The sequence below is a fragment of the Grammomys surdaster genome, unplaced genomic scaffold, assembly GCF_004785775.1.
Source record: "Grammomys surdaster isolate TR1022 unplaced genomic scaffold, NIH_TR_1.0 214, whole genome shotgun sequence".
Classification (NCBI taxonomy): Eukaryota; Metazoa; Chordata; class Mammalia; order Rodentia; family Muridae; genus Grammomys; species Grammomys surdaster.
This window is the reverse complement of record NW_021604659.1, coordinates 3,444,811-3,472,083: the sequence shown is the minus strand read 5'-3', so window position 1 is coordinate 3,472,083 and position 27,273 is coordinate 3,444,811. Positions and strand designations below refer to the sequence as shown.

The 27,273-nt window shown below is 49.7% G+C and overlaps 1 protein-coding gene across 1 annotated transcript in view; it reads left to right on the top strand.

Moving 5' to 3' along the window:
• Lhpp (phospholysine phosphohistidine inorganic pyrophosphate phosphatase) overlaps positions 1 to 27,273 on the top strand; it is a 97,320-nt gene that overhangs the window by 38,365 nt on the left and 31,682 nt on the right. The window contains exon 6 of the mRNA XM_028772539.1: positions 507 to 598. Coding sequence (XP_028628372.1) covers positions 507 to 598 — 92 coding nt within the window. The remainder of the gene's footprint in view (positions 1 to 506; positions 599 to 27,273) is intronic.

The window sequence follows — 27,273 nt, the reverse complement described above, 5'->3', positions numbered from 1 at the left end:
GTGTGTGTGTGTGTGTGTGTGTGTGTGTGTGTGTGTGTGTGTGTGTGTGTTAAATTTTGGTCTTTATAACTCTTCACAATTAAAGCAAACCTTTTGACCTACGGACTGTAAAGACTTGTCAGACACTGAATTAGCTTTCACAGCCCAGTCACTTGGTCACAAAGTGTTTTAGCATCAGCTAAAATGCAGCCTGTTCTGTGGAGCCAGGTGCTCCTCATGTTCCCAGGTCACCAAATCACTTTGATGGCCTCTGACTGATTTCACATTGCATAACTATATACTGGTGATGTCAGGGGTAGGTTGCGGGTGGGCAGCAGGCGATATATTCAAGGTGGATTGACTTTAAATCAATACAGTGACAATATTATCCTGTTTAATTCTGTGATGCTGGCTTTAAACATCAAATCAAGCAGTTTATTATGTCGGGGAAAAAAAAAAAGAAGAAAAAAAAAGATGAAAACCCAGGAATAAAATTCTGCTGACATAACTTCTTTCACCACTGACAGGCCATCATGATTGGCGATGACATCGTGGGTGACGTTGGCGGTGCCCAGCAGTGTGGGATGAGAGCCCTGCAGGTGCGGACCGGGAAGTTCAGGTCAGTGCCCACGGCCGCTTCATTTATACCTGCCCTTCCATGTATCCTCCCAGGACAACTGCCTTCTTGTTTTGTTCTGTTTCCAAACAAAGGGGCTTTTCTTTCTAAACAAACAGTATGTGGACATTCACAGCTTTGTCTGTAGCTGGCCCCCAAGGACCAGTGTGGCCTTTGTAGCGGAAACCACTGTCCTTAACTATGTGATGGGGGTGAGGCAGAGTGGCCCTCAGTACAGAGCCTGGACTTCAAGGCAGATGTGAATCTGTGTGGAGAGTAACGATGCAAAGTGTCCGCTTTCCTAGTGCTATGGTCAGGGAAGCGGGTTGAGTCTGTCCATGTTCCCTTGGGCAGTGGGCTCAGAACCTTTCCAGTCACTGAGGTTACAACTGACCTCATCCTGTCTGACTGCTTTCCTTCTTTTGTTGCACCTTCCCCAACCTGTGAGAAGCACAGAACCTAGAGACACAGACAGCTCTCAGGGATACTCTGGGTCTGAAGTTCACGAACAATTGTGAGGAAGTGAGTAGTTGGGTCTGCCCTGTGGTAACTGGCCTGCCTTGCTTTGCCATTGAGGGTGTCTTATGTATCAGCAGTGTCTTGCTTATTTATTTGTATATATTTATTGCTTAATAGTTTTTATTATAATTACATAATTTCTTCCCTTTCCTCTCCCCAACCCCTATTTTATATTTTGAGATGGTCTTGCATGTAGCCCAGGGTTGTCTCAAACTTGCTACATGGCCAAAATTGATCTGGAACTTCTGAGTCTTCTGCCGCTACCTCCCAAGTATTGGATTATAGGAGTGTGTCACTATACCTGATGTATGCTGTGCTGGGGATCGAACCCAGGGCTCTGTGCATTCTAAGCAAGCACGCTGCTGACCAAGCCGCATCACTAGTTCCTGCCTTGCTTGCTTTAATGGATTTCATTGTGGTCAGGCTATTCAAACAAAGTACTGTTTTGTCAATGCTAGAGAGATTGGTGAAAAACATGATTATCTGGGTTTGAGTGATGGAATGTCAGTCACACACATCTGAGTGATTGTCTTAGGCGGGGCTAGAATCCACCAATGGCCTGCCTTTTACTCTGAGATCCATCCTGGGTAAGAAACCTGAGGGAACCCTGAGCCAATGCAGTCTGTGAACATGAGGGAGGGAATGTCAGCTCTTGCAGACTCTCCCAGGTTGGACATGCCTTTGAAGCCTCCACCTACCTGAACTATAGACTTCTTTTCTTCCCCAGCCTCTCAGAGGAGGGTCTCAAGGCTCCACTGGTTACCTCTGGTCTGAGAGAGCCCTGCTTACAAGCTACAAAAGCATTTCTTCCAAGTGACCATCCTATCCCTTCCTGGTCTGTTTGCACTGATGTAACACAGTAATCACACAATCTTATTGTGAAGACAAGAAATAGAGTCTCTCATAGCTCTAAAGGCCGAGGTGTCCAAGATCACGGTGCCAGTATGTTCAATGTCTTATTCTAAGATGGCTCTAGGTGTGTCTTCCTGCATTCCCAAAGGAGGAGGGATAGTGAATTGGAACAGAGAGCCCACTCCCTCAAGCCCTTTTCAGGAGGTATCTGTTGTGATAATTATTTGAGGGTTTCTACCCCACTCTTGATTATATAGTTCTCAAACAAAAGTTTATATTAATAATAAGCCTTCACAGCAGGAGAGCTGGGCAGGTATCAACCCTCTATAGTATTTTATCTACTTCCCTGTCAATAACCCCAAGATATAGCTTGCCATGTTCCATCTGGGCTGCTCTTACTCCAGTTGGCCAGACCTCATGGTCATGCTCTCATGACCCACCTACCCCAGGGCATCTTCTTGTCTCCTCTCCTCATGGTCTCTGCCTCAGACCCCAAGCCCAGCTATAGAGTGTAGGACTCTTTCTTCAACCAATAGTCCTAAATTACGGAGCAAGGTTATATAGCACCACTGGATATAAGTAAGGATCTACTCATCCCTGGGTGCAACCAGACCTTGGAGGCCAGTGTTTAGCATTACAGTGCATAGCAACAGATCAAACCTCAACAGGTATTAATCCTCATGACCAAACACCTATAAAGGCTACCACTGTTGAACCAGGAATTAAGTTTCCAACACCAGAAGTTTAGGGGATTCATCCATACCATAGCAGACATTAAGGTCCCTGATCCCTCCTTTTCCCCAGAGTTGCAAAGCCTGATTCTGCTGTGCTCCTGGCCAGAGGTTCCTCATTGGGCAGTGGGACTCAGCACCCTTCAGGCTGTGCTTGGTGTATGGCAGTGTCTCATGCTGCTCAGCACTGGGAACCCAGCTAGCACATATTCAATGTGTGCTTCAACTTGGTGGTCAAACATACGAGTGGCACATTTGTGTTTGAAAACCCAGAAGTAGGGCCATTCTAGTTTGTTTAAGGAAAACATGTCTTAATTGAGTTCAATGTTGGGGCCTATCTGGCCAGTCCAAACCCATGTGTCCAATGTACTCAGAATGTACTCTGCCTTTGCTCTTGGCTGGAACAAGCCTCTAGGCTGCTGAGTCTTTGAGGAAGACCCCACACCACAGTAAGGAGGCCTACACACAGGTAGGATCAGGGAGTTCCACCCTTTCTAGTTCCCCTTTGTAGAGATCTGTCATCTGCATGCCATTCAGAGGGAAGCGTCAGTGTGGTGGGGTATAGTTCTGTGGTAGAGTACTTACCAAGCTTGTGTGAGACTCAACCCCCAGCACCATGAAAGTCAAAATCAACAACAGTGATGTCCACTGGAGGGATAATTCTGTCCAGAGGGAGATCACCTTCTTGGTACCCACAAGCACACAGACTTAGGTTTTCCTTTATCACAAAAATGGGATTATATTGTGCAACACGCTTTTTTCTTGACTGTTTTCTGGCATCTTTCTGTAACTATAAAGTTTTGTCTAGTGCCAGGTCCTCCACTGGTGGCAAGGGATGGTGACCATGCCGCCGTGGAGAATTACCACTGGGGTTCCGGGAACTGTCCAGATTCCACAGGGCAGGACCTGTTTGTCAGGAGGCAGAGCATCCTTTGCTTGGTGAGTGGCAGAATAAGAACCTTAATACTTGCAAGGGAGCAACTGGGTCACCCACAGTGAGGCCGCCCCAGCAGGGAGGCTCAGTTTGTGCTGGCTTACCCAAGCATTGACATGACGAGGGATCTAGTGGTTCTAGCCCTAGAGACACTGCCAGATCTGACAGCCATGGCGCCTTGAAAGTGACTTGTCCCAATGCGAACATGCAAGAAACACTGTTTTCAGAGACCAAGTAGGGAATGCAAGCCCAGCTCTGGTTTTCTACAGTGAAGACAGTTTAAAGTGTTGATGCTTCCTCATTATACTTACTGTTAGAGACACACTAGGAGAGCAAACCTTAACCCTAACTCTGACCTCTAACCCTTACATTTTGTATATTACACTTACTATTAGTGGACTACCTAGTAAATTTTAGTCTAACCTTAACCCTATCCCTAACCCTAACCTTTTGTGAGTGGAGGTGTGTGTTTGTTCTTACACTGCCCCTTATTACTACAGGGGACACTCTTAAGTCAGAATGCACCCTCAGGTGACCTGACTGCACATTGGTGATCAAAGGGGTCCTGTGTTTCTTATCCCTACGGGGAGGTCCCCATCCCAGCAGCTCCTTTGGCATCCTGCCAAAGAGGTATCATACAGCCTCCAGTTTGGCAACTCTGCCCCTCTGTGATGTGTGCTTTCAGTGAGTGCCTCTGAATTCAGACAGGCCCAGGTCTTTTTCTCTCTTCATCTTGTCCCTTCTGTATGAATCAGGTCTGAGGACTGGCTATCAGTGAGCTGGCTTTACAAAAAGGCCTGTCTGCGGGGACCTCTGACCCAGAGCAGATCCTGAAGTGGGTCATTTGGCCTCACCCTTACACCAGGGAAGTTTCATCATTGTGCCTGTGGATGACGCATGCAAGGTCTGGTTTCCAGGCTGTGCTTTTCTGAAAGGCAAACAGGAACTCTGTATAGCCTTAAGCTCCTGCTGGGTTTACACGGAGCTTTGGAAGGGCTCTCACAGAATTCTCAAGGAAACTGTATCCAGGAAGGTCTATCAGAGCCATCCCAAAATAGACCCAGCTGCCTGGAGTGGGGTGAGCTCCCTTACCTAGAGTGAACCCTGGAGGCTGGTGATTGCTCACCCGGAAGAATAGAGAAGGACTGAATGCCAGAAACCTGAGTAAAAAGCTCAAGGTGTCTGCACTAGGCTGACACTGGGCTAGCCTCTGCCCTGGCTACATCAGACTCTTTCTCTGTACTCTGGCCCCTAGGACCTCAGATACTGGAGGCTGATCCTATTTCCTGCTGATAACGAGGAAGTGGAACAGAGTCCCCGAGGGATCATAGAGCTCCCAGTTTCATGTGCCACCTCCCTTCTGCAGATGCAGAAACTGAAGCCCAAATAGAGCAGGGCCGTCAGTGCCAGGCTGTCCTGCCGCTCACACCGCCCACTCCACCTGCTCTATGGCCATCGCCTTTAGGTCCTAGACTGTCATTGCTAAAGCAGTGGTCAGTGGTCAGACACACAGAGCATAGGTGGTGGCTGTGCAGAAAGGAGAGGGACCAGGTGTCAGCAATAGGTGACTTTTACTGCACACTGCACCAGGACACTGTTGTAGGAACAAACAATCTCTCAGGGTACACTTGGCTTGTCCGTGATTTGTGAGTTTAAGGCTTCTCAAAAAGGGAAGCCATCTCACCAGAACTAACACCTGCTGACCCATGTTCAACCAGAACAGCCCTCATGGAAATGACTGGAAACACAACTCTGCCTGGCCCAACACAGCCTGGCTGGCCCAGTTAGTGGACTCAGTGGTAGCTGCCCTATTCCTGTGCTTTAACTTGTTCTGAGCCCCCTGACTGCCCCCAAACACATCCAGACAAGCACTGCACACGTCAGACAGGGCTACTCCAGGAGGCAGGGGGTGGTAGCTGTGAAATCTGTCCCTGGTCCGTGACAGGTAAGGATGGGGCTGTGACACAGAGTGTCTTTACAGCACTCTCTGGGGCAGGGTGGAGAGGGAGAGGTAACCTCATTTCATCCCGTGCTCATACCCAGGGTCCACATGTCAGTCGAAAGGTCTAGCTTCCTTCTGTAACCATGCAGCCCGTTGAAGCCCACTTGCCTTGCTCCTTGTCTGGACCGGGTCCTTCGAGTACTGGGGAGAGTGGAGCTCAGAGAAAACATGAGGGCCCAGGCAGAGCTCAGCATCCAAGATGGATTGACCTTCTCTAATCTAGTCTCTTGTTAATTGTCCTTTCTGTCCCATCCCTCCTGAGCCCCAGCATCCACCTGGGCCTTCTCCTTCAGGCTCTGCAATTACTTTGCTTTTACTCTTTCATGCGCTGCCTCCCGCGCTGGCCACAAGAGGGCGCTTTGTCACCAGGTTCTGGGAGAATCAACCCTTCCTGAGTCCAGGACTTGAATACACAGACCACACGCAGCAAGCACATCAGGCCCCAGTGCACCCTCACAAACATTCACAGCCAGCCTCTCCCTCCCCCCGCCCCGTACACTCACATATTCACATCCGTGTCCCTGAATTCCCAACTCTCATGTATGCTCACCCCTCCTGCTTCCCTGCTGCTGTTTGTCTTTGTCACATCTGTGGTCAGGCCACCTTGCTAGACTCGGCAGGCTGGAGTCTAAAGAACCACAGCAGGTTCTGTGACCCATGGAGGCTTCCTTTGTGTTTTCTCCAGCTGGTACCCTCACAGGGGGAGAACTGTGTGTGCTCTGAGCCTGGGGTCCCAGTGACAGGGGAGTCCTTGCCCACTAAGTAAGCCTCCTACTGTCCCCTTCTCATTCTTTCCTTGAGCCTTTTGTCATGCTATGCTCCTCTGTCCCTGTTTCCATGTGTCCCCCTTCTGGGCTTTGTCTGGATCCTCTATGGGCTTCCTTTATGATGGAAGCGCAGCATCCTTCCACCAGCAGGGGGCTCCACTGGCTCCCAGTGGGGACTTGAGAGACATGGTGACTTTCAACAGCATGTGACAACACTAGCTTCCTCACCAGGCCTATCCGTACCCCAGACATGCTTTGCTGCAGGAGCTAGGGAAACGGCACTTGCCTTTCAAACATGAGGACCTAAGTTCCCACATCCTCAGAACCCACATAAAACCAGATGGTTCAGCGAGCATCTGCAAGCCCTGTGCTCTTACAGAGAGATAGGCAGACATGGGAGAATCCTGGGAAGTTTACAGGCCAGCTAGCCTGGTGCCTATATCAGCAAACCAGAGACCCTGCCTTAGTACCTAAGGTTGTCCTCTGACTCACACACGCCCACTCCCACAGACGAACACACCCATGTGCATACACAAAAATAACAAAGAATTCCCCCAACCTTCTTGTTTCAACACAATCTTGGAATTTTCCAAATAGATATCTTTATATGCTGTTCTATTCCAGAGACTGATCCTGTTGAGGTCTCTCTAGTGACTCCCAGAACTCTGGAGAGAGCCTTGAAGTCCTCCAGGCTCCTTCATGCCCAGGCTACCCCCTTGCTTGGTCATCTTCTTTCTTCGCCACAACCCTGGAACCAGCCATTTCCCCAGGGAGCTCTGGTTCTTTCCATGCTAAGTGCCCTGTGGTCTCTAAGCCTTGGGTGAGAGGTACCCTCTGGATGTCTCTGTTCTCAGCCCCCTAGTTACTGGAGGAGGAAAAATGCACTTGTGTACCACAGCCCTCAGTGTGTACTTAGATGGACATGCTCACCTCTGTGTCCAAATGCGTTTGTGGAAGGTATGAGGCACTCTCAGTGGTACCTGGCCGCAACCTTCCTTTACCTTTCCCCTTCCTCCTCCCACAGGGAGAACTTGACCCCCACGGTCTCTCCCCACCCACTACTCCATCACTCCCCACTGGCTGTCATTGGTCTTCTCTGGAGAGCATGAGCTGTGGTCATCAGACTGAGCTACAGGGGTGTCCCAGCTGCCTCATTCTTCTCTCCCTGAGCATCTGGGTGGGCAGAAGTCCGCCTTCCTCGGAAGGAGCTGACTTGCTTGGGGTTGGCCTGCTGGTAAAGGGTTTAGGAAGGCAGCGTGGATGCCTTCTATCTCTTTTAAATGTTTGGTTGGCCTTTTTTGTTTGCTTTTTAGCCTCCGGTGTCTAAATTATACAGAGAGCCTTGGCAGGAAGGGGCAGTGCTTGACAGAAGTGTCAGGTGGCTGGGGTACCATCATCAGCCTGCAGGGCGCTGTGGGCCTCCAGCAGGTCCCCACCCTCACAGTGTCTGATGTTTCTGATGAGAAGGGCTTGTGGTTGGCAGTAGGGCTTGGACTCTGTGTGCCACTGCACGGCAGCCCAAAGGGTTCAGATTACAGAACCAAGACAGGCCAGTTCAGGTTTTTCCAGGCTGTGAATGCCAAGCTCCAGTTCTGCCCAGCTCTCTCAGAACCTGGGGGCCATGGTGTGTCCTAAGCAGCTCTTTTGACTCTTCCTTACTCCTTGACTCTTCTGAACCTGAGAAGATGGTTAACCTGCCCTAGAAACAGAGTGAGATTGGTGAGCACTGACCTCTGACCTGATCAAGAGGGAGGCTCAGCTCTGGGAGCCTGTGAACAGCAGGCTGCTCTGCCCCCAGTCTTACTCTACCTTTCTGTCAGTCTCTGCTACCTCACAGCTGGGTAAACTTTTTCTGGAGTGTTCCACCAGGAGTCTTGGCTCCCGAGGAGACAGATGCTCATAGGCAGTAGGGTTTCCAGTAGTGTGTAGAATTTTGGGTGTAATTAGTTGTTGTTTTTTCAGGGGTAGGGTAGAGCAGGAGTCAGGCAACCCGGAGAGGAAGGGGTTAGCCTTCTTGGAACCTACTAGTAAAGAGGAAGCTTAGTTTTTCCGTGTGAAATAGTTTAAAATAAACTTCGAGGGGAACTCAGACAGGGCTGCTGCAGCCAGATGGAAGAGCCTGGGGTGGCATGTGTCCCAGTTGGTATCTCAGCTCCTGCAGCCTTGACTGAGGAAGCACCCCACAAGCCCAGTGGGCTGTGGACAGGAGGTGGGCAAGCCAAGGCTTCAGGCTGGTCCCTGGAATGTACTCCTGGCTCTGCTGGAGACCGCCAGGTGGCTCAGATTCCCTGGCTTCCCAATAAAAACAATAGCCATCTCTTTAAAAAGAATGCAAGGCTCACAGTACACCAGGAGACAGGCCTCTGCGCTGCTTCCTGTAACAACCCTAGAAAGTAAATAGAGTAAATTATTTAAACTCAGTGGCCTCTGGGTTTAAATAATTCAGATTCAGGAACAGTAACAACCTAGTAGACCCCAGAGTGCGCATAAGACCCCACTTCCCCTGTCTCTCCATTGCTTTCCAGCTGATGAGAACAGTCTAGGGCACATGATGCTGTGAGGTACTCCAGGGAGTTGTTGGACATCAGACCACTCACTTCCCACATAGTGGGGGTCCTCTTGACCAGAGGCAGCCTCAGGTATGGAAGCTCCAGTGGTATGAATCAAGGCCCAGAGAGTAGGTGGCAGGCAAGCCCAGCCTAAAGCAAGCTCCTGCAGTTGGGAGGTAATAGGTGGCTATTGCCAGAGCAAGGCTCTGGGTGCCACAGGTACCTCCTCTAACTCAGTGCGCAGCTCGGGGCCTGCAGCAAACTTGTACTGCTCCAAAGCTCCCCAATGCATGGCCGTAGCCCTGGCAAGATGACATCCCTCCCCTGTCCTTCCAGGTCCAGGTGACCATGCCAGCTGGGGTGCTCACTGCAGTTCAGCCCCTCATCTCTGGACCTCTCTTGGGTTGCTCTCCCCGTGTTCCGACGGAAGTTGCTGCAGCTCTGGAGCAGCTCTTTCCCAGGCACTGTGCACCCTGGCAGTGTGCTCAGCTGGGCACTCCAGCCCAGCGCGGCTTCCCATTGGCCTTGGTGGTTCCTGTGGGTTTTCTGCTTCATGGGCTGGGCTTGCCATAGTTCAGGAACTCATGAAGATGTTTTCATTACTTTTGAAGCCAGACAGAAAGAGTGTCTGTAGTCATTGCAGCTCAAGAAAATGCTTGGGCACAAGTCTGGGGCTCTCGTTGTCCTGCCTCCTCTGCCCTGAACCTTGCAAGCCCACATCTGCCCCTGACCTCCCTTGCCTTCCTTGGGGGTTTCAGAGGGTGTGCCTACCTGCCCCTACAGCTGCTGTCCAGCTGTGACCTGCATATGTGGACCTCAGCACATGAATCCTTCTGTCCCTCCTATCCTGTAGTTCTTACTGCAACTGTATGGAGCCACTCTGTGACCAGTGTCTTTTGCCCCCATAGTACTGCATGTGTCTTAGGAACAGGGTCTCCCTAGGGTAACCTCACTATCACCCAGTCATCTTAGGGTATAATGCATCCCAAATCCTCTGTCGAGACCTGTTGGGGAATAGATGCCCAGACACACAGGTCCTTGTCTGAGAAGTGAAAAGAAGAGAGAATTTCCTCCATGCCATCCAGTACTCCGCAACCCACGGGTCAAGGCCATAAGTAGTGGCCACATACCCAGAGAGGCAGGTCCCCTTTACTGGAGGACCTGCCTTCCCATAGGCTATATGCTGCTAGCTGGCCCAGGGGACCCCAAACCCCATCTTTCTCCCCTCAGATTTACTCCATTCCAGGGTTGACATTCCTGTGACATACCTAACGGGTACCCATGGCAGCAGCTGATGTGCGGCGCCAAGGGGAGGAGATCTGAAATCGTACCAGGGCTGAGACTGGGGGAGCCTGGGAGTAGGGAACCCTTCCTGGGTTTAGTTCCCTACTTACAAAGGGAGATCTGAGTAACCAGGGCCTCTGGCTCAATGATGCTGAGCTGTGCTCTGTCCTCCATGGCTCGTAAGGTGGAGGGTTCTGTGGGACCTGCCTAGGCCCAAGCCCGCAGTCGACAGAAGAGCCATTTCCTGCCCTCAAGATTCCATTCCTTCTTCCTGTTTTCACATGTTTAACAGAGGCTGCAGGTTTTTTTTTTTAAAGTTAAAGTGTTTTTTTCTAGTTCTGCAAGAAATGCCTGCCCTTTGGAAAATAGGAAGAGCATAGATGAAATAACTCACAATCCCATCTCTCTGAGGGAACCCCAGTTAGCATTTTGTTCTACCTATTTCTTTAAGAAGACATAAAATGTGATTATTTATAAAATGTAGTTTTGTACTTAAAAATCATATATTTGAGCATCATCATATTTCTGGGGGCATGAGTGTATCCTGGCAGGTGCACTAGCAATGGGGGAGTGGCCCTGGGGGCTACCAGTGACTGTGTGTGCCCAGGAAGCTGAGGGCTAGCAGAGTGAAGGGGAAGTCGGGTACTTCGTCTGGCCTGGGAACTGAGCATACCTCTTCCTGCCCTGTATGTCAGAGGAGGCCTCCCACCTCTGCACAGTGCAGAGCTGGCTCTCCCGTCTGTGGTTCCTAGGAGGGAGCAGGGATCCTTCACTTCTTGGAAGTCCAGGGTGGGGAGACTCTGCTTCTCCCTATGAGCCTTCATCTGAGGACAGTTCTGTGTATGTTTGTCATGTGCCAGCCCTGATTGGAGATACAGTCACTCCTAGAGTTAACCCTCTTTGTGGTGTGGCCTGTGTCTGGCAGCCCTGAAGGCCAGCATCAGAGGTTACGGAGTCAGTCAGGTTGTTATGAAAAAGTTTTTCCAATATATGTCCAGCTGTTGGTGGCCCTTGGGCTGGGGGTTTAGTTCAGAAGGCAGGCGTCAGAAGCATTTTGTTTGCTGTGGGCAGGGTTCTTCTCATGCTTAAAATAACAAAGCTTATTATTAATGTGTAACATGTAGCAAAAGCACACAGACCTAGATGCACACAACTCTGTAAGCTAGTGAACACACTGTCCCTTCCAGTATCTTCTACCCTCCACCCCTCAGATATGTCTTCCTGATAGCTAATAGCAGAGATGGTTCTGCCTGTCCCGGGACTTTCTATAAATAGAAACAAACCGTGTGTGCTGTTCTTTCTCATGCTCAGACTTTTAAAGGGGCTTCTGTTGGGCTGGCAGTCAGACCTCGTGACACCATCCTGCCATGTATTGTGGGGAAGTTCCCCCATCTGCAGAAACTAGGAAAGAGTTACATGCAAACAAGAGCTTCTTCTGGGCTGGATGGCACGGGGGTTGTAGCCACAGGACATACAGCTAGCCTAGCATGGCCTCTCCCTGAGAAGGAATCTGAAGGGTAGAGAGGAGTACCTTGGAGGAGAGTCAGGAGAAAGGCAAATGGGAAGGGAGGAGCAGGGCCCTGACCATATTTCTGCCCTGTCCTTTTAATACATGGGGCTCAGGAAGCCTGAATGCCAGGGCAGGGACCAGAGCGGTACCTACTGCCATCCCACCCCTTAGAGGAACCCATTTATCAGCACTACATGTTCCGCTCCTGGACTAAGCCAGAGAGACAGTGACACATGCTGGTTCTGGTGGCTGCAGGAAACAGATACTTCTCCAGACCATGTCCATCTTCTTCCGGGGATGGAGCTCTTTCTTTACCTGGACCCCTAGGGCTTTAAGGAAGAAGAGAGACAGTATTGTAGGGTGAAACAGGGGACCAGTTACTGTGGCCCAGCTATGACTTGGCCAGGCCTGCCTCTCAGTGAGTCTCAAGCTTTTTTCCCAGAAGAGGAAGAGTTGGTTGACAGGACTCTGGGGTCTGCTAGTTCCAATCACTTCCACAACTAAGGGACCAGGACCTTAGGGAACACTTGAAAGATCAGGCAGTGTCTCCAGGCTCGGGCCCTGGTGCTTTCCTATAGCAGATCTGAAAGAACAGGAATGAGGAAGAGAGCTGGTGGAACAGCTCTTAGTCAGGGCTGGAGCTGGGCTTTGGGAACTCTGCAGAAATGAGTATACTATAGAGCAAGAGGCAGAGCTCTGAGTTGTGAGTGACTGTTGTAGAGTTCTCTGTGGACCTAGAGCAGAGGGTCCCTGGATGGATTTTCACTGTGCATGTAACTTTAATTTTTTCAAATTCTATTTTTAATGATCATTCTTAAATGCTTTAACCTCCCTTGTAGCCCACCACCCACCAGAGGTAGTGGGAAAGAAAGGATATGAGGCGGGGTTGGGGGGAAGTGGACTGTGTAGAAAGGTTCTTTGGAGAAACTCCCATCTGTGTAATCAGCAGTTCAGTTCACAGGTTAGCAGGCAGAGGCAGCTTGATCCACCTACAAACACTTCACGGATACACTCGAAGTCCAGTTCGGTAAAGTCAGGTTAGCAATATTGGTGACATGACATAGGAGAGACAGCCAGGCCTCAGCCTCAGCCCAGAGTCAGCAGGAGGGACCAGCAGGAACACGAGGGGAAGTTCTCGGCTGTGCCTCTCTCAGGGAAGTGAAGATCAGTGAAGACTCAGGACCCACAAGCATTGCACAGCTAGCTGTACCAGCAAACCAAGCTCTGTCTCCATCACTCCATAGAGTCCTAGTTATACCCTCCAGACATGACGTGTCTTCCACATACCTTACCTCAGCTCGGGTCTTGCCCTAGCAAGTACATCCAGTCAGCCAGAGTCCTTGGAAGCAGCAGCAAACTGCAGCATGCCACCAGAAGTTTTCTGGTACGTTTCTCTCTATGGCGTCTTGACAGATGCAGCTCAACTACACAATGTAAAACGGACCAATACATGTGTGTCATTAGCAAAGAATCTTTCATCACGTGTCTTTTCATGTGCTTGCTTTAGCAGAACATCCTCTCTCCTGTGTCCACTTTAACAAAACATTCCTTTGTTTGTTTGCCCCAGCAAAACACCATCCAACCAACTTTTCAAAGAACGCTTAAATTTCCACTTCAGTGACAGAGGCCAGGAAATAGCTACCCAGTGCCCCCAGGCAGCCCCAGGTCAGACTGCAGAACTTATTGATTCTGTCCTTGCACAAGCACAGAGCCCTCCTAACCCACCTGTCTTGGCCCATCTGTAACAGAACCAGGGACAGTAATCAACGGGGAGCAGATGCCTGTCTGTAGCTCTGCCACTGATAAGGACTGTCATGCTCTGTCCTCACAAGGGGAGAAAATGGAAACGCAACCAAGAAAGGGAACGGTGCCCTTCAGAGCCTCTTTATATATAACGCAGTGTCGTCACCATGGACGGAAGGGGCCTCAGAGTTTTATTACCTCCTAAAGACTCCAGCTCTTGAAACCGACACATGGCTTGCCTAGAACGGACCACACTGAAACCTGGTTCATCTTCAGAGCTCACCTCATCGGAGGACCCATTAGGACAACAACATCCGGCTTGTCTGGGCCGATACAGTATTCATGTCATGACCCACAACCCTCCCTGTAGGAAGCTGGCAGCTGTTAATAGCTCACCCCCATGTGGTTTTGTACTCTTCAGCCAAGAATAAGTGTAGCACCCTGTACAGGATCCTTGCTGTGTTGGCAGAGAGCCTTGTTCCTTAGTGTCTCACCTCACAGGACATCCCAGGGTTAAATCCGACAGCAGGCATTATGAATGGGTACCCAGTGGGCCTGTAGTCAGGCTGTGGCTATTCTTGGAACATCATGAAAGGCAATCTCTGGAATATACTGATCCATGAGGGCATGGCATACATGAATCACATTGTAGCTAAGCCCTGGGGACCCTCAGCAGAGACGGTTACAGCCTCAGTCCCTGTTGACACCGCAGGGAGGAAGACACCTAAGTCCTGGGGAGAGCTGGGGCCTTGGCCTGGTCCTCTTCCACCTGACACATCCTTCTGTCCTATGGTAGACAGATGTTTGACCATGCCAGCTTCTGGGAGCATTACAGACTAAATCAGAACATCCTTGTAACCTAGTTAGGATTGCCCCAGAATGTGACTGAGGCTCCACAGTGATGATGACAGACCTACGCAGATGCTGTGAGTCACCTGTCCCAGCATGCTCTTCCATCCTGCAGTCCCAAGCATGACCATTTGAGCCAATTCTTTTGGGATGGGAGAGGGCTTTCTATTACAAACAAACAAGATTCACTTTCTTATGTCATGTTTCACTACTGTTCCTAATTTCTCACTTAAATATTTAGACTTAAGATTCACTGATGATTCTGTTAATTCTGTTTACAAATGTCTGTGGGCAAAAGACATGTTCTAGGAAAGTCCACGACCTGTCCTCCCCATTGTCCACAGGTGGGAGTTTGAACAGGCAGAAAGCCTGAGCCTCTGTCTTCCTCTCTAGGGCTATTACCGTTCCTGACTGCCTTTGGCCTCTGTTGGGGTGCAAAGGCCCTGGACCAGCATTTGTCCAATAGGTTTGGCCTCTGAGCAGAAGAATTCAGGCTGTGGGGAGTAATGGGATAGACTTAGTAATGACTGCAAAGGTCCAGGCAGCAGAGGCTGGCAAAGGAGACAGCACCTGGAGGGTTAAGAGCTAACTGTGCCCTCATGGCCGTCCCCAGTGAGCACAGCCTAGGAGCTCCGTCTCCCAAGGAGATAGGCACACACTACAGTCAGTTCATTCACAGCCCATTGGGTAAAGATGGTTTTCTCTCCTGATATGGGATATGTGTGGACATTACTGACCCACTTTTAATTGGGGTGTCATGGAGAAAGGGCATGGCTGCCCCTTATGGTAGATAGGCATGGAAGGGGGGTATAGATGTGAGATAGGAGGCCAATGAGGAGGACCAAAGCAGCCAGCCTCACAGAGCAGGGGAGAACTGGACTGTCCATAGCAGGTCGAAAGGCTACGTGGTAGCCTCTGAGATCCAGGGCTGTGTAACCTTTAACAAGCTGTCACACATAAGACACAGCAGGCAACCTAGCCACAGGGCCTCTGGACAGACTGACTTTCTCAGTGGCAAGGTCAGGTGAGAGGGAACTGCATGTTTCTGAAGCCCAAGCCCTGTCATCCCCTGAGCCCTGGACTCCTAACCTCTGACCCCAGGAGCTAAGGCAGAGAGGGCATGACGACGTGATTGTCTCCGTGACTTTTCTTCTCGGTGTCTGTCATGGGTATCAGTCACTGTCCCGCTGTGCCATGCCCCAGCTTGAGCTCGTGCACCTCTGGTCCCCTTCCTTATGCCCATCACCTGAGTTCTACCTGTGCGCTGCACCAGCCTCAACCCCAGTGACCCTATAAAGAGAGGAGGGCAGGTGCGAGAGGGCTGCATGCAGCATGAGGGGATGGCTTACAGGAGTGTGGAAGGAGGGTGTCAGATCTGAGTGGGAACAAGGCTCTGCTGGGGAGACATGGGACATTGGTGTTGTAGTATGACTGCAATACCGGTGACAGAAGGGGTCATTTTGGGGTCTGGGGAGATGGCTCAGGGGATAAAGAGGTTGCTATGCAAACACAAGGACCTGAATTCAGTTCCCAGAAACCATATAAAAAGACCTGGGTATTGTGGTATATATGCCTTTTACTTTCAGCAGAAAGAGGCAGAGACAGGCAGGTCCCTGGATTTCATTGGTTTGCCAGCCTAGCCACTGGGGAGTTTGGGCCAAAGTGGGAGAACCCAGAGGATAACACCCGAGGGTTTCAGGTGTGCATTTACATGTGGGGTGGGGCTGAAGGCATGTACACACATGCGCACACACGCGCACACACACACACATACACACACATATACACACACACAACACACACACAACACACACATACACACACACAACACACACACAACACATACACACACACACAACACACACATACACACACACAACACACACACACAACACACACACATACACACACACACACACACACACACACACACACACACACACACAGTTTTTGGGGAGAGAGAAGAATCCAGGGCTCATGTTCATGGCAACCAGCTGACTTGGGCTTCCAGAGACATGTGTTGTGTTCTTCTTCCTTTCTCCCTCCCAACTTCAAAGCCCCTCAGTCTGTATAGTGGGGTTGGGGAGCAGCCTTCAGGATAAAGCCCTAAAGAGCATTGCAGCAGTGTGACCCTGAGATATCAGAATGGTCCCTTGGCTAATTTATATGCTATACATTTAGGGTTTTAGTGGAGCATAATTGTAATCCATATGCCTGTTAAGGTAATTACACTTATAAACCTAATATAATCCATAGATCAATGGGTTTGGAGCTAATTAAGGCAACCGTAATTAACATTTACAAAACCCTTGCAATTACTGGATATCCTCTAAGCTGGCCTTCCAAGCTGATAATGAGCCCCATTCAGCACTCTTCATTCTGCACGTTGGGGCCCTCTGGGGCCCTCTGTGAAGAGGGGTCAGCACCTGTGTTACCACCCCCAGGGCTCCGAGGCAGGTCCCTAGCAGGATAGTGGCAGCTCTGGGAAGTAAGATCATGTGCCTTATTTTCTGGACAGTTAATTCCCTCAGCAAAGGGCATTTTGGAAAAAGGGAAGGAGAAACGAGTGTATTGAACCCTCAAACCCAAAGCCGGGTCCTCATCTGGGAAACATGGAACTTGCCCAGGCTCAGAAGATGACCTGGAGTCTCCCGCATTGTCCCCTGCATCTGCCCACAGCACATGGTTTCTGCCCTGTGTGGAACCTGGTAAGAAGGGCCTCCAGGAAACCCAGGCAGTGGACACTATGGTGATGCTGCTACGGTGATACTTAGGTGAGCACCTAAGAGGCATATAGAGGCCCTCTGTCCGCTCCAGCCTATGTAGGAAGGCAGAAAAGCCCCAGCCATACAGGCCCCTACATTAAAATATTCAGCTGCTCGGATAAGACCTGACTTTCCTCTGACTGAGGAAGGTAGGAGTTCCTACTGATCTTAGAACATGTCCTCTGAGGCCTCTAGCACTCCTGGCATTTTATGGCCCCTATGTGAGCCATTCTAGTGTGAGAAGGAGGGCACTTCAGGCCTGTGCACAGAAGGATTTGGGAAGGGGTTGTTGTCTTAGGCTACCTGGCTGCTGGTGGTTTTTTGAGCTCTTTTAGACTCTATATAATTGGTATATAAAAACAGTAGATATAGCTGGATGGCACTGGTGCATGCTTTTAATCCCAGCATACTGGAGGCAGAAGCAGGTGGGTCTCTGTGAGTTTGAGGTCAGCCTGGTGTACAGAGTGAGTTCCAGGACAGCCAGGACTTCACAGAGAAACCCTGCCTCAAAAAACTGAAACCAAAGCAACAACAACCCAAATAAATCACTCAGTGTAGATCTTGTACATAGTACTCTTGCTGTTCACAGTGACCAAGAAGGCAGGGTCAGGTGGGGCAGGAACAGGGACAGGGACAGGCAGGCAGTACCTGGGCCAATGCCTGTGTCTTGCTGGTGTCTCTGGGTCTGGAGTCACTTGGTGGGCCCTCTACTCCCATCATTTCTATGCTTTTCCATTTCTGGGCTGCGTAGTATTCTCAGAACTTTGCAACTCTATCAGAAATTTTCAGCTAGAAGCAGATTCCTTTGATGGAGGGCTAGGACAGGGTGCACAGGAGAGCGTGTGTGTGTGTGTGTGTGTGTGTGTCTTCTATTGAGAAAATGGCAAGCCTTCATGGTGGCAGTTGTGTTTTGAGTATCCATACAGATTCCATGCACTGATGCCCAGTGACAGCAGTGCAGCTGGCATTGGCAGGTGTGTTTTATGGGTGAGGTAACAAGCACAGGCAGGCTGAGTTTTTGTTCAGACGGTGTGACTGGGCCAGGATTTGAACCCAGGCTTCCATGCCTCACTATTACCTCCACCTCTCCAGGGATACCTACCCTCCTAAGTGACCTGTGAGGCTGAACAAGGATAGAGGTGACAGAGGACAAGAGGCAGGACAAGGCTGCAGGGTTCAGGCAAGATGGGAGGAGATAGCTAGCTGAGGGGAAAGACCATAGTCTGGAAACCCTGCCCAGAGACACTTGAGTGGTCTGTGAATCTGCCTAGGTTCCACAGAGAACCTGCCAACAAAGAGGGTACTGGAGAGAGGCCGCCTTACCAACCAAGCCCTGCTGTGTTCCTGCCCAGAATCTTGCTGAGTCCTGTGTATCAGTGCAGGTGTGCTACACCCATCTCTATCCATCCAGTCACCCTGTCTCTGCCACCTGGGATGGCTGCGTGTCCCAACAGAGGTAGTCGTGGCAGGGGCCCTCTTTCCCTGCACAGGGCTGCTATAGGGCTAGCCTCACCGGATTCCTGCACTGCCTAGTGTCCAGGACCCAAATATTACCCGTGGACATATTTGATCCCCTTTTCTACTTTCTTTTAAGGCTAGAGAACCTCTCTGTCATGACCATAGGCCTCCTTATTAAAAACAACAACCCCCTAAAACAAACAACAAACAAACAAACCACAGTAGCTGTGCAGTGGTGGTACATACCTCTAATTCCAGCACTTGGGAGGCAGACGCAGGTAGATCTTTGAGTTTGAAGCCAGCCTGGTCTCAGAGTGAGTTCCAGGACACCCAGGGCTACACAGAGAAACTCTGTCTTGAAAAAACAACCAAACTAAAACAAACTAAAAATCAACTGTAATAGTTGGTCTGTCTGTCTTTCTTTCTTTCCTTTCTTTTCTTTCTTTCTTTTTAAAGGATATATTTATTTTACTTATATGAGTACACTGTAGCTGTCTTCAGGTATACAGCAGATAAGAGCATCAGACCCCATTACAGATGGTTGTAAGTCACTACATGGTTGCTTGGAATTGAACTCAGGACCTCTGGAAGAGCAGTCAGTGCTCTTAACCGCTGAACCATCTCTCCAGCCTGTTTTTCTTTCATTAAAACATCTTTAAAATGTATATGTATGCGTGAGTTTATGCCCACCATGTTCAGAAGCATGTGGAGACTAGAATAGGGTGTCAGACCCCAGACTGGAATTAAAGGCAGTTGTGATCTCCACTAGGTGGGCTTAGAGCTGAACTGAGCTCTTCTGCAAAAGCAGTGAAAGGGGTCCTATCACCTGAACTTGTAGTTTTTTTATAGACAATAAAGCTGCCGACACGCAGAGCTCTGGATGGAGTTCGAGACCCAGCTCTGCACTGACCTGTTTCCACATGGTGGCTCTCTGGAGCCATAGGATAAGTCCCAGATGGGCACATCACTTATCCTGTTTAGAGACAAGTGAAATCCTTGGCTGTAGTTGTACCTCTATGACACATCGGAATCAGGCTGAACAATGGCTGGCTTGCCACCAATACCCAGCATTTGTTCAGAGCTTGCAGGCAGTGACTCATTTTGTCCCTGTAGCCACCAGAGGCCACTACTTTGAGGTGACAAGGGCAGTATTTTAAACTCAGGCAGTCTGGCTCCCAAACTTGTATTTGCTGTTGAGAATTTAGCAAAACTCAAAAACATAAGGTATTGACTAGCCCACTAGCTTGTGGGATTTCTGATAGCATCTGCTGTCCACTCTAAACCTGCCTGTGTGCAGAAGCACATGGTGAGCTCTGTGCTCCATTTGAAAATGAGGGGAGAGCACACACACACTCTTTCTCTTGCCAGTGACAGGTGAAGGACATCCCTCTCCTGTGTGGCCACACCATCGCCGACCTTTTATGATTACTGTCAGATGATACAGTTGTTCTCGACTCTCTTGTGTGCTTGTTTGGCCTCATTCTGTAGCTCAGGGTGTCCTGGAACTATTCTGTAGTCCTAACTGATCTTGAACTCACGGCAATTCTTCTGCCTCAGCCTTCCAAGCACTGGGATGATGGGCATGAGCCACCAGACCTGACAGTAACCCTCATTGATTGCAGACAGGTCACCACGGTCATTCTTCTTAGCATGGCCTTGCATTTATTTGTGATCTCTGCATTAGAGTAAATTCTTACATGGGAACTCAGTGGATCAAAGGGTGCGCAGAATTCTAAGATTTGAGTGTTTCTGCAGAATTCTCCCTCCCTTGCTGTTACCCTGTCTATATGATTGATGGACATCTTATTTCTTTATACTCATAACAACAAAAGGTGCCAAGACAAAGTGTTGTCTTTCTAGAACAGGCCTTCACTGAGGGGAAATGGAGTCATCTTTGATGGCTGACAAGACTTCGTCCCCCCACCCCCATTATAAATCACGTATTCACTTCCTCTCTGGGCCTTGCTTGTGTGTGTGTGTGTGTGTGTGTGTGTGTGTGTGTGTCTTGATGAAGGCTTTCTCTTAATGAGAAATCTGCATTTCATCAAAGATGGGACGCAGACTCTGTGGGTTATTTATTCCTTGAAGATGCTTCTTTTTTGTTCTCTAAGCCAATCAGATACTAAGGACTGTAGACACTGGCAAATTAATTTCAGGCATGTGAGACGGGTCACAGTGCACATAAGGCTCCTGGCCCAGAAACTGCATTGTAGTCATTACTCAAAATGGTGAGGCTGTGTAGACTCAGCACAGACCAGGATTCAATTCCACACTTAGACACTTTCTGTCAGGAGACCAGACACCTCAGCAAGTGCCAGTGTGATCACCAGAGTCCTACCTTCTTGTCTGGGGGAAAGCTATACTACCTCCTATGAAGGCATGGGCTTAATAGGTCCAATTCAGAAGCAGAACCTTCCAGAAGGCTCATGGGAAATAACAGGGTAGAAGTCACAGAGGGAGAACCAGTAGGCAGATAACTTTTGCTGTGTTACCACACCCCCACACCTGCCCAGCACCTTACAGAATGGGCCGAATGCTCATTTCCATCATTGTGTGAGCTTTAGTGTTTTCATTTTCCCTCCTAGGCCCAGATGTTGAGCATGAGGGTATCAGAGATCTTGCTAAGGAAAGGTAGATCAGCCAGAGTAGGGACTTCACAGCAACACTCAGCCATGTCTTCTGCTGACCAGCTTCGTGCCTGGCGCTCTTTGGGAGGATGTTTGGCGAGAACATTAAGTCCCTCAGTTCTTTCTTGACTTTCTTGCTTGGACTTGCAGGCCCTTAATGCAGGAAACAAAAGAAATTATAAATAAAAACTTGGCCGCTTTCCTGGGCCTGGACAGCCCAATAGCAAGGCCTGTCCCTTTCTCCTATTTGATCCGTGCTCTCCACAGTGATTCTGAGCACAAGCATCTGACTGGGCCTCCCTCACCACCAAAAGGCAGCTAGCCATGGTTTCAGAGAGAAGGGGTGGGGGAGTGTGCTTGAAAAACAAGGGAGCAGTGGAGAGCACTTCAGGAGGGTAGCTTCCTTCCAGCAGGATGGAACCATCTGAAGTGGAGCCTGGATTCTGGAATGCTCACCAGCTCTCCTGGACTTCGGAAATATTGGGCCTCTGTTGCCCTGTGGCCTTGGGAAATACTGACCTGGTGCTGAAGGTGGCTGAGTGGGGTCTGGGTGCACCTGCTAGGATGTGTGTTAGTTGACTCCAGCTGCACTGTGTCCTCTACTCCCTTAGCTGTGGGTTCCAGGCTTCCAGCCAGGGAACTCGCTAGCTTCCCTAGGGCCCACACCCTTCCAGCCAGGTCATAATCCAAGCTGTACTGATAGAATGGCCACCCACCAAGGCAACAGTGAGGCGGGTAGGGAGGAGGCCTAATAGAAGGGTACTAGGCTAGAACTATTTCACATAGGGCTATGAATGGTTCCTGGAGGATGCTCTCAGCAGCCCTGGAGTGGGTCATAAGCCTGCAAGGCTGACTCAGAGCACTAGCAATCGTTGTCCCCTGCACTGACCTCAAGGGCACCAGTTTGGGATGTGTAATGCCAGCTCTGGATTTCATAGACAGTGGGTACCATGTGTCAGTCTCATCCATGACAACCAAGCGCATAAATGTGAGAAGCTGCCAAATCCTTAGGCCAGCACGCAGCCCATCTTGGCACGCCTGCATCCAGGCACGATGAACCTATGTATGCATGTTGATGGGCACGCCTGCATCCAGGCACGATGAACCGATGCATGCATGTTGATGAGACCCTTTGTGCTGAGCACCAAGTGAACCTAGTTAAGGCTGGCAACAAGAATCTAGGGAAATGGGCCTCCGTGAATCGGAGCCAAAGGAGAAATCTTGTAAAGTGGTTGGTTGCAGTTGTGTAGTGGTTAAGGACTGTGGCAGAGACTCTCAGGCTAAGATGTCATCAAAGAGAACTTCAAATACAAGAAAGGAACAAATAAAAAACGTGACTCAAAAACAAACAAACAAACAAAACAACCACATAGGGGCTGGAGAGATGGCTCAGTGGTTAAGAGCACTGACTGCTCTTCCAGAGGTCCTGAGTTTGATTCCCAGCAACCACAGGGTGGCTCACAACCATCTGTAATGGGATCAGATGGTCTCCTCTGGTGTGTCTGAAGACAGCGACTGTGTACTCATACACATAAAATAAATAGAAATAAATTTTGAAAGGAAAACCAGCTATATAAACAAAGACGCTGTGTAGAGAACCCTGTGATGACGGAGGCACTTCCACCTCAGTGAGGCCAGCATGCTGGCTTTGGCAGCGAGACACCGCTGTTAGGGAGAAGTGAGTAACTTAGATTTCTTACAACTCCACATGAACCTACACATATCTTGGGAAATTTACTGACAGCGTATCAAGGAAGAAAAGAACCCTTGCATGTAGCATATTAAAGAGATAGTTTCAGTTATCCAAAGTAGATGCTAACGATGGGCCTTGAACACCTGCTGCATAGGAGAGAGTCTCAGAGTTACAGAGGTGGAGGGCTGGAGTCAGCCATCTGTCTGTCTGTCTGTCTGTCTGTCTCTGTGTGTGTCTGGACTTGGACATCAGCATCCTGCATACAGACATTTGTAGAGTGTCTGCTAGGAGTGAATGCTGGATACAAGCCCTGCTTCCCCAGTGGGGGATGGATGCGTGTGGAGTGATTCTGGGCTGGGAGGTATGCCCAGCCCTGGAATCATGGAGTGTTTTCTTCCTGTTTCTAAATTCTAAAGTTTGGTAGAGTTACATTATTGTTTATTAAGGAAAAGGCTGGATATTGAAAAAGGAAGCCACCTGGCCATTCTCAGAGAATCGATCCGGTGCACAGGGGCATGGGAAGCCATTTGGCAGCTGCTTTGGCCTGGAAGGCCTGACCTGCCAGGCTGTGGGAGAACTCGTGACTATTGCACTGTTGGGCTCTGCCCTGACTTCCCCGACACGCCCTGTTCCAGCCTGTACTCCCATCAGGCACCAGACCAGAGAGCACTTGAGCGAGGCTGCAGCTGTCATAGGAGACAGTGCTGGTCCCATAGCAGTGTAGTCACCCTGCGGTATGGCTTGTGCCCTCCTCCACCCGTCTCTAGTGCCCTGCACTTCTCTCCATAAGCATCAGTGAGACCCATCCAAGACTGTGAAGAGACTTCCTCCCTGCAGCCCTCCCTCTCCACAGCCTGTAGCATGCTGAGAAACCATGTGGGTGGGGAGTTTCCAGGTTTGCGATACCTTTTGGCTACACTGGAGGGTTTTGTCTGTCTGCCACTTGTTCTTTATCTGCCTGCAGGAGTGAGAGCCATCCTCCCTTCTCATCCTTCAGGGGGAGTCTATAAAAGAATGAAGACCCTTGGGCCAGTGAGATGGCTCATTCAGTAAAGGGGCTTGCTGCCAAGCCTGACAACCTGAGTTATAGATCCCCAAGACCTACATAGTAGAAAGAGAGAACCATTTTTTTCAACAGCTGTCTCTCTGGCCTCCACACAGACCCTTGGTGTGGGTGCTATGACATATGTACCACCCAACAAATTAAAAAAAAATCTTAGGTATTTTTAAAATTAAAAAATAATTACATAATTTCTCCCCCTCCTTTTCTTCCTCCCCCCCCGGCGGTTTTCATCCCCCCCCACCTCTTTTTCTTAAAAAATGGAAAAAAGAAAGAAAATGTTTTAACAAAGAATATAGGCACCTTGGGACTCTATGTACAAGCTGTAATCTCTCCAAATAGAACCAGCAGTGTGTCTCTGCTGCAGGTTTTATTTAGGGTTATGACTTAGTTCAGGCACTGTTTGAAAATCTGTATCTAGATATCTAGACTATCACTCTGAACATGTGTCCTCTGGGGACTGAGGATACAGTGTTGCCAGGTTTGGTGATAGCTACCTGTAATCCCAGGACTGTGGAGGCAGTGGGCTGTGTGGCAACCCCAACAGTAACAAGGAAGCAAGAAGGGAGGGAGTGGCCTGAGAGCTTGTTGGGCACACCCAGGCTGAAGCATCCCATTCATTGTCTCAGTACACCGAGACCTTGCTGAGGGTCAGGAGGCAGCTAAAGAGGATGGCTAACAGAGTCAGGACCAAGGCTGCTGACTCCCAGTTGCAGCCGACATGATCTAGTTCCAAGAGTGAAGGAGAGAAGCCTTTCTGCCTTCAGAAGCCAAGAAAGCCAAGACAACAAAGCCGAGGGCGACCTCTGCTGTCCTCGGAGGGCCTCGGTTACCAGGCTCAGAGACCCATCCTGTCCCTGGGTGGCCTGGAGCTCCAGCCTTGGCAGCTGTGCAATGTTTGTTGCGGGCAGTTACCATGCCACCCTCTGGTATCTCAGCATGAGAGGCCCAGGGACAGGTGTGGCTGAGCACAGAGATTCCCAGTCTGCCCTGGCCCCCAGACGCACCTTCTCCTCTTACCCCACGGGGACAGATCCTTGAGGTGACTATGGTATTGAATACTCTCTAGTTCTTGGCACCTTCTCTATGCCAGCAGTCTGGTTAAAATGGCTGGGTCCCAGAAGGAACTTACACTCTCAGTAGGGGTTATCCTTGCCTCCCTGGGACACCAGCCACTTTCTTGTCTCCCAGAGGCTATTAAGCTGGAAACCAGGGAGGTCATTCCTGTTTCTGCTTGCCCTCCCTGGTGACCCAAGCAGCATGCGGATGACTGTTGTAGGCCCTAGGGTGTTGGGAGTGGCTTGGTGGTACTATACTTCTTCCTGGGTCCTCAGAGTCATGGTTCATTCACAGCTTGGAACATTCACCATGGAAAACATTTATAGCATGAAAACCGGCTAGTGTGTCAAGCTAGTGTGTCAAAGCAGGGGCACCATCTACAGGAACAATATATGCCTTCCTAGTCGAGTCTTCTGTGCAGGGTTGATAGGATGCCTGCAGAACTCAGTTGTGTGAGGTGGCAGTTAGCTCCTCACTCATATGAAGGAGGCCCAGTCTGGTGAGCAGCTATCAGGAGGTCTGCTTAAGTTCATCGTAGCCATACTGACTCTTTTCCACTGCATTTCCTCATACTGGTCAGAAGCAGGGTCCTGCTTCCCAGGTCAGGGCTACAGTTTTTCACTGTAGGCACAGATCTAGAGAAGTGTATCCCAGTAGGCACAGGCCTAGAGAAGTATACCCCACTAGGCAACCAGAGCCTGCATCCCTCTGGCACTCCTTTAGATGGTGCCATCCAGGTGCTGGAATCCCCAGCCCCAGGCAAAGCTCTCTGTCGTCCTTGTGTCCCAGGCTCCTGCCAAGAGCCGCGTGGGTGAGGTTGAAGGCATTTCCCTGGGACTCTGGAAACCCAGAGCTGGGGTTTGTGCCTTGGTGCCAAAAGGTGTGGTCCCCTGTACCTCCACTTCTGTCCACCCCTGTCTCTCATCCCATTCTCTGTCATTGCTGATTGTATTTGTACTGATTGCCCCTAAAGAGGACTCGAAGATCCCAGGGGACTTAGTCCTTCCTTGACTAATCTGTAACCATGGGTCTGGGTTTACCCAAGATAAGGATTGCTAGGTAAGAGAGACAACTCATTCCAGGGAATGCTTGCAGCTCTTAGACTAGCCAGAGGACTCCAGCCATCCGATCCCAGCCAGCATTCAGCTGTCCTGGCTTGAGGCTCCTCCATTTTTAGATGAGCATAAGGAAGGGAACAGAAAATACAAACCTAGTTCTTGGCCTGACACCCAGCATAGAATAAAGCTTGTAAATGCTGAGTGTCATGTTCTGTGTTCACTGATGTCCCAGCTGATCACAATCCATCACTCAGGTTTGACAATCAGAACTATTGACAAGGGACAGTTGACTGCTTACATTACTGACTGTCACTTATGACCTCTACTAAGCTGAATTGTTGTTTTGTTTTGTTTTTTTGGTTTTTCGAGACAGGGTTTCTCTGTGTAGCCCTCCCTGGCTATCCTGGAACTCACTCTGTAGACCAGGCTGGCCTCGAACTCAGAAATCCGCCTGCCTCTGCCTCCCAAGTGCTGGAGTTAAAGGCATGTGCCACCACCGCCCGGCAGACTGAATTGTTTTTCACCACAACATACATGATCACGTGTCAACACAAATGCACATGAATCCACATACCACACACACAGACACTGAGGCATGCACTTCTATGTAAGTGTATACACGCAGTGCTCACACGCTCACATTCGTGTACAGTCAGCTGTGACTGGCTCTGACACACAGATTAAATAGCTGCATCATTTCTTCTTTAAATTATCTTCACTGAGCCGGGCGGTGGTGGCGTACGCCTTTAATCCCAGCACTTGGGAGGCAGAGGCAGGCGGATTTCTGAGTTCGAGGCCAGCCTGGTCTACAGAGTGAGTTCCAGGACAGCCAGGGCTACACAGAGAAACCCTGTCTCGAAAAACCAAAAAAAAAAAAAAAATTATCTTCACTGAAAAGCAAATGTCATAAGGATACCATCTGCCCTCTGCCTTCCTTCCTGAGAGGATGTCACTGTGTGGCCCCAACTGAATTCCAACTTTCTATTCTCTGACCTCAGTCTCCCTAGTGCTGTATGCAGATGTAAGGCACTGCGCCTGGCTCTAGTTGGTATATCTTGACTGAGCAAAACACATCCCTGTAACCAGCCCCACATGAAGGAACAGGATGTGTCTAGCTTACTCAAGACCCCTGCCTTTCTCTGGGGTAACTACTTTTTCCATAGGGAGCACTGTTTTATGGGTAATTTGGGGTCTGGGATTTTTGTCTGTTTTTGTTAT